General features: G+C 58.7%; 1 protein-coding gene across 1 annotated transcript in view; it reads left to right on the forward strand.

The window, feature by feature from the left end:
* The window catches only part of pus4 (tRNA pseudouridine synthase mitochondrial precursor), a gene marked incomplete at its 3' end in the record, with an annotated part of 10158 nt that extends 3723 nt beyond the window's left edge, over positions 1 to 6435 (forward strand). Inside the window, exons 5-14 of the mRNA XM_002957289.1 lie at positions 204 to 325; positions 697 to 819; positions 1254 to 1376; positions 1828 to 1991; positions 2363 to 2401; positions 3449 to 3914; positions 4061 to 4120; positions 4546 to 4681; positions 5068 to 5114; positions 6388 to 6435. Of these exons, the coding sequence (XP_002957335.1) occupies positions 204 to 325; positions 697 to 819; positions 1254 to 1376; positions 1828 to 1991; positions 2363 to 2401; positions 3449 to 3914; positions 4061 to 4120; positions 4546 to 4681; positions 5068 to 5114; positions 6388 to 6435 (1328 nt within the window). The remainder of the gene's footprint in view (positions 1 to 203; positions 326 to 696; positions 820 to 1253; positions 1377 to 1827; positions 1992 to 2362; positions 2402 to 3448; positions 3915 to 4060; positions 4121 to 4545; positions 4682 to 5067; positions 5115 to 6387) is intronic.
* Between the last annotated feature and the right edge of the window lie 427 nt (positions 6436 to 6862).

Below are 6862 nucleotides of genomic sequence, written 5' to 3' on the forward strand. Positions count from 1 at the left end.
ACTCCTCCCTGGACAGACAAGGCCGCCGCCGCCGACGACGACGACGGCGGCGGCGGCGGCGGCGGCGGCGACGGCGGCAACGACCCGGGACGGCAACGAGCACCTCAGTGAGCCGGGCTTTAGCGCCGGAGCTACGAAAGGGGTGACAGGAGTGGTTTCGGTTCCAAACCCGGATCCGGATTCCAGTCGCAACCCACATCCAGATCATCCGGATCCTCCAGAGAGCTGTCGATATTCCTTAGATATTGACGCCATGCGCGCTGCTGCTGCACGGTTTGTCGGAGAACACGACTTCCGGAACTTCTGCAAACCCGACGTGGCGACGGTGGGTGACAGTGCGGGGGGGGGGGGGAAATGGGGGAGTGAGGGGGGGGGGAGATGGTGTTGTGTATGTGGTGGGAGGGAAGAGCTGAACGGGGCGCAAACCCGGGTCCAGGCCAGAAGAGGGTGCGTGAGACGCGGGGAGGAGACTCTGGGTCTCAGGCCACCCGGTCGGGACGACAACAAGTACGACATCAGGCCGGTACGACATAAACACACACGCCTACTCGCAAAGTGAGCCCTACCTCTGCCAGCGGAGTGGCATCCTCGCCGCACGTCCTGTTCGCGGTTCAGTGTTTTTTTTCCCGAAATACACGCGCACACACACATACACACATACACACATGCACACACACCTTCCCCCTCCCCGTCTAGGTGCGGAGCTTCCGTCGCCGCATCCTGTCGTTTACCCTGGACCCGGTGCCCACCTCCTCCTCTGACGGGGCCCACCGCGTGTTTGCAATAACGGTGCGGGGAACCGCCTTCCTGTGGCACCAGGTCGGGTCAGGGGGGGGTTCGGGTCGGGTCGGGGGGGGAGAGGGGGGGGGAGAAGGGTTTTGGCGGTTTGGGGGCGTGTGCAGAGCGGCAACAGCCGTGTGCGTGTGTGTATGTGTATGTGTTTTGCCTGCATGCCCGGCTGATCCCGGGAACACCCGCCCTTATTGCCCGCTTCCCATCAACCCAGATTCCACCCGCGTCTCTCTCTCTCTCTCTCTATGTGCAAGCACAAACATACGCACACATACATACATACAAACACAGACACGATCTCCGTCGACCGAGTCCCTCTGACCCACACCCCCCGCCGACCACCTTGCATCTGATTGATCGTTCATGGTTCCTAACCCCCCACGCTGCCCCCCCCCGACTCATCTCTTCCCCCGGCCCCCACACCGCCGCCACCACTATTTCCACCACTACCGCCCCGCCAGGTTCGGTGTATGGCCGCCGTGCTGTTGATGGTGGGGCGGGGTCAGGAGCGGCCTGAAGTGGTTTCGGAGCTTCTGGATGTAGAGGCCCACCCCCGTAAGCCCCAGTACTCCATGGCGCCCGAGGTGGGGGTGCGGGGGTTAGGAGGTGGGGAGAGGGGGTTAGGAGGTGGGGAGAGGGGGTTAGGAGGTGGGGAGAGGGGGTTAGGAGGTGGGGGTGCGGGGGTTAGGAGGTGGGGAGAGGGGGTTAGGGGCCTTGTGTGATATGGGGTTGCGGGGCTGAGGGCCCTGCCACCCCACCGCCTAGTGGGGTGAGGTGCGAGGAGGTGCGGGTCCGGGGGGAGGCGCTGTGAACCGCATGCAACACGAAACAGCTCTGCCAACCAAGCCAGCCACACCACACATACACATACACACACACACCCTGCTTCCACGGTTTTCCTTTTTCTTAACCTTCCCCCAGGTCCGTCCCTCTCCCTTCCACCACACATGCATACACACACACGCACCCCCTGTGCCGCCCTCCCCCTCGCGCTCGCTTTCCTCCCCCTTCCCCGCGCACCCTCCCTCCCCGTAGGAGCCCCTGCTGCTGTACGCGTGCGGCTTCAGCGACCTCCGCTTCCGTCGCAGTGGCGCCGCCGTGGGGTGTGTGCTGGGTGACGTGGGGGCCCTGCTGCACCGCCACCTCATCGGGGCCGCACTCACTGCTGCGTGCCATGATAGACTGACCCTGGATACCCGGTATGTATGTATGTATGTATGTTTACGGAGGGAGAGAGGGAGGGAGGGAGGGAGGAGGGAGATAACCGAAGGGGACCAACCCTTTGGTGTTGGTGGGCTGTGGGCCATCCGGGGGCGTGTATCTCTGATCTATATAGCTGCTTCTGGATTCGAGGACACACACCCACACACCCACACACCCATACTCATTCACTCGCTCGCGTGTATGTGTCTCTGCCGCCGGCCTGACAGTCTCAGTCGCCGGATCCCGCTCACCACCGCGATGTGTTGTGGTGCAGGTGCACCGGCGGGGAGGCCAGTACGGCGGCCGGCTGCGTCTCCCCCTCCCCCTCCCCTTCCCTCCCAGGTCCCCCCCACATCCCCCTGATGAGGCGGCAGACGGAGCCATCCATTGAGGATCGCATGGCGAGGTGGGCGGGAGGGAGGGGGAGGGGGATGGGATGGGGGGAGGGGTGGCGGGTAGGGGTGGAGGGTAGGGGAGAGGGAATGAAAGAGGGTGGGTATTAGGGCTGTTTGGGGATAGCGGGAAGCTGGGGATCTAATAGTACCTACATACATTACGTACATACATACAGGGCCCGCTGTGGTGGGGGCCTGCCAAGCTAAGGGCTAGCGGGCCAGCCAGCTGGGGGCGTGTACGGCCCTTGTTGTGTCCCGGTTAATTGGGGTTGAGGGGATGAATCCTGGGGAATCGGGGGTCGGGGCGGGGAGATGAGAGCTGTGTGTTTGTATGTGTGTCCCATACCTGACCAGCCCAATCCTCACCACAGAGGGCGCCGTACTCTGCTCTAACCTGCCTGTGTGTTTGTGTGTCTGTATCTCGGCATGTGTGCCGTACGATTCTCTGGCAGGCGGGGGATACCCTGGCCTCCTGAGCCGCGCAGGGCTGAGGACGGCCGCATGGAGGAGGAGGAGGAGGAGGACCCGATGGTGGAGTGACCCGACCTGACCCTCCCCACCTCACCCGATTTCGGTTCGACCCATGGGTCACCTGCGGCACCACCTGCTGGTTTCAGACCACGCCAATTTCTGCAAAGTCAGCGATTTGTTCGGGTTCAGCACCCACCATCATCACCGGCAGGAGGAGGTGATGCATAGAGATGCAGCGTGGGGGTTTCGGGCGCGGCTTAACCAGGTGACCAGCACTGGCACGGCGCTGGAGAAGACTTTGGGCATCGTATCAAGGCACAAAGATTAACATCGTATATGTCTTATATGGGAGGGTCGCGTGTGTTTCGGTGGCGCTCGGGCCTGTGAGGAGAGGTGAACGTTTTGAGAGCGCTCGTGTTCCTTTTGTGTAACTATTTTGCTTTATTACAGTGTTATATTGGTCTGCGGTATGTACTTGGTATTGATATAGCAGAATATTTGTGTTGGGCGGGTTGGATGGAGAAAGGCGGGGCCTGGATTGCAACTGTCAACTGCAGCAGCGTAGCTGCGCGTTGTACGGCGTGCAGGCCGCACAAAACGGCGTTAACAACGGCGTCAATTCTTTTCTTGGTAGCATTCAGGCTTGTAACCATGTCTGAGGAAGCTAAAGTTGAGGCTAAGGAGGAAGTGCAGGAACAAGGACCTGTTGAACCTCTTGGAGAAGCCGCACCGGAAACCGCTGAAATGAAAACCGAGGACGCTGTGCCGATTTCGGATGATGCGCATGCCGTCGAGGATGCTGAAGACGGTGAGCATGAAGGTGTCGATGAAGGAGAAGAAGATGATGAAGCAGGCGTGGACGAGGAGGCGGAACCTGGCGGCGACGATGCGGCGGCAACGACAGAGGAGCAAACAAATGGGGCAGGCAAGAGGAGGAAGGGACACGTTGGTCCATTAACTCTCGGCTATAGGTCGTTCGAAACCGGCAAGGCGTGCGCGGACTACCTTAAAGCACTTCTATCGACATCGCCGTTGGACACCGACATGAACGAGGTGCGTATCTATATTGGTGAAACGCTGCTGATATTCACAATGAAGTTGGTGTTAATATGAATATTGATTTGCCTTAGTAACAACTCTTTGACAAGGCAACATTCCATGCCCCGCTCCTGTGGTGCCCACCTCCCTTGCCTTTGCAGTATGAATACCGGGTACTTTTGGATCTCATTCAAAAGGGACACCCTTCAGCTGCATCAAAGGTATGCAGCTACCCGACGCCCCCGTCTCTTACGGCACCGAGGGCGTGGGAACCTAGCCGAGCAGCTATTGCACTTGCTTCCTGCACAAATTCGTGTAGAAAGGATTCATTTCCAAACCTGTTCCAATCCTCGGAACCCTCTCGCCTAGTCAAACATAGCGGTGCTGTCCGTGCCATTACCATGGCGGTCAAAGAATTGACATGTGGGTCCCCTCGCTGCTACCAATCGCCCTTCCGAGGAGTCACTTGTCTCCCTCTCCCCCGCTCCAGGACACATCTCCACAGAATTTTAGTGCTAAACTCCGCTTTGCTCTTAAATGCTCTCGGCCCGCCATTTGTCGCTGCGCTCTGTCTGGTCCCTAACCCGGCATAACGGGAACTTCGCCTGCCCCCCTGTGTCCCCCACCTGCCCATCCCAATGCACAGATCGGCTGCGGCCTACGCGCCTTCCAGGTCCGGCACTACAACGCGGATGGTGAAGCTCGCGCGTTCTTCGCCATTCGTAAGGACGGCACCCGGGAGGACTTCAGCTACGTCAAGTGCCTAGGGCAACTGTACCCCGGTAGGGAAGGGGGGGATTGGAAACACGTGTACGGGCACATGTACGGACACGTGTACGGACATGGTTTGAAAGGATTTGGGTTGTTGTGGAAGTTGGGGTTTTGTTGGGAACGCGATTTGGGAGAGGAAAGGAGAGGAGGCGGCAAGCGGTGCGAGGTCCCCATAAGCCCAAGAAACAGGCATATTCCCCCGTCGAAGGGGCCGTGAGCTATCCACACTACGGGGTGGATCAGCGCACAACCGCAATGGCCACAACGTCCAGCGCCACATCGCACTGACCGCTACACAGCGTCGTCTCGTACCACTCACCCTACTCGCTTGCTCCGCTGAAGTGCTCCCTCCGCACTGTTGTCGTTATTGATGTCGTTATTGTTGTTGTTGTCGTAGGCGAGATAACGCTTCAGCCCGCGAAGCGCTTCAGGGAGTTCCCCGAGGTGGGTAAGGGACGCGGCGGCTGGCGCGACGGGAGAGGCGGGAGAGGGAGAGGGCGGGGCGGCCGTTTCGGCCGGGGCAGCCCGGGCCGGGGCCGGGGCCGGGGCGGCGGTCGGCACTGAGCTGAAGTGCGAGTGGGCTGGGCGCGGCGGCTCGCAGCCTATGGAGTATACGCCACCTGCTGGGGACAGTTCCTGCCCCGCTTCTCCTTCTTCTTCTTCTTCTTCTTCTTCTTGTCCGGATTTATCACTCGGGGTAGCTGGTCGTCCGGGTAGCTGCACCGTTTTGTCATCCGGGTAGCTGCAGCGGTAACCCGCTTTCTCGGGTGGATGAGGTGTTGCGATGGTTTTGAAATGATGTTTGCGGGGTGGCCTCCCCGGGGTTTCGGTCCGTATGATTTGGGGCGAGGGGGGCAGGAGGAGGTATTCCTAAGCGAGGAGCCCCTTGGGGGGGTCGGCGGACAGGTAGCAGGTCAGGTAGGTGAGAGGTAGCACGACCGCACGTACCTGGAGATGAATGCCGGGCAGCTGCGTCGCTTGATGGAAAGCTAAGGGGTTCTTTCCGTGTGTTGCATCGGTCGTCGGTTCGTGTGTTTGTGTATGGTTTGCGTTTTTGCTGCCCGGACCCTTAGTGCAGTCCGATTGGTGCTTTCGCCCCAGATTAACAGTCCAACATGTTTTGCATTACGTTGCTTTGGTTGGTTGAAGGCTGGACTACATTTGCTGCTTGCTAGGGCCGTTGATGTAGGACAGTCTGTGCTTAGGGATGCGTACAAGACGGAGGGTACGCGGCAGCTGGGGGAGGTTGCAAGAGGTGGGAGATGGTCTATTGGTTGTTCCCCGCGAAGGGAGGCTGAAGGCCTTTGCTGTCCTTTCGACTTTTCCTCGTCCTTATTGCCGTGATGCTTGTGAATATATTGATGAACCTTGTTATCTGAAGCTGGGAATGTGTAAGGGCTGAGTCCGGCGGGGTTCGATTAGGGGTTTAAGAGTTGTAGGTACGTGCGCACAATGCTCTCCGGCAGGATGTGCTTACTGTGTCCACTCCTAACCGCCAACGGCCACCGCAACTACAGATTTTGAATGCGGGCTCCCGGCGGGATCGAGGTCCTCTTGTACTCTTGTCATGTTCAATATCAATATAGAATGGACCGACATAAAAGCAGGGGAGGCAAAGACATGAAACCACGTGCGATTGGCGAACTGGATAAGCCCGTGTCATAAGTGTGATAAGGACGTGTCCGTTAGTTGATTACCTGCCGCTGCTGCTCCGCAGCTGCTAAATGACATTGCAGTGGGATCCCGGACATGTCACCGGTGGTAGTGCTTCCCACGCACAACCAAACCTTCGATTGTTTGCATTTTTGCACTGTAACCCTGTGCGAAAGGTTTCCTTTCCTTAAAAATTCCATGGTTTGTTTTTTGTTGCAGAAGTTAGGCGTATATAATCCACGTTTCCATTTTTCATAATCTTTTCAGGGCGTCGCACTTAACCAGCTGTCCCTTTCCGTCCCGTCGGGAAAGGTCTCCGCCGCACTATACGAAAGGAGGAAAGGCCCTGAAACTTATCAAGGCGGCAAGTTGTGTGTGTGTTTGTGTGTGTCTCACATGGTTGGGGGTGCGTGACCCCATACCTGTAAAACTACCCATACGAGCCGAAAGCCCAAGGGAAAGTTGTATTTGCTTGCTCCAGCGGTTGGGCAATAAGCCATCCGGTTCCCCGGCTGCTCTCGGCGCTCCTCCTCACGGCT

Source organism: Volvox carteri (assembly GCF_000143455.1).
Source record: "Volvox carteri f. nagariensis unplaced genomic scaffold VOLCAscaffold_72, whole genome shotgun sequence".
Taxonomy (NCBI): Eukaryota; Viridiplantae; Chlorophyta; class Chlorophyceae; order Chlamydomonadales; family Volvocaceae; genus Volvox; species Volvox carteri.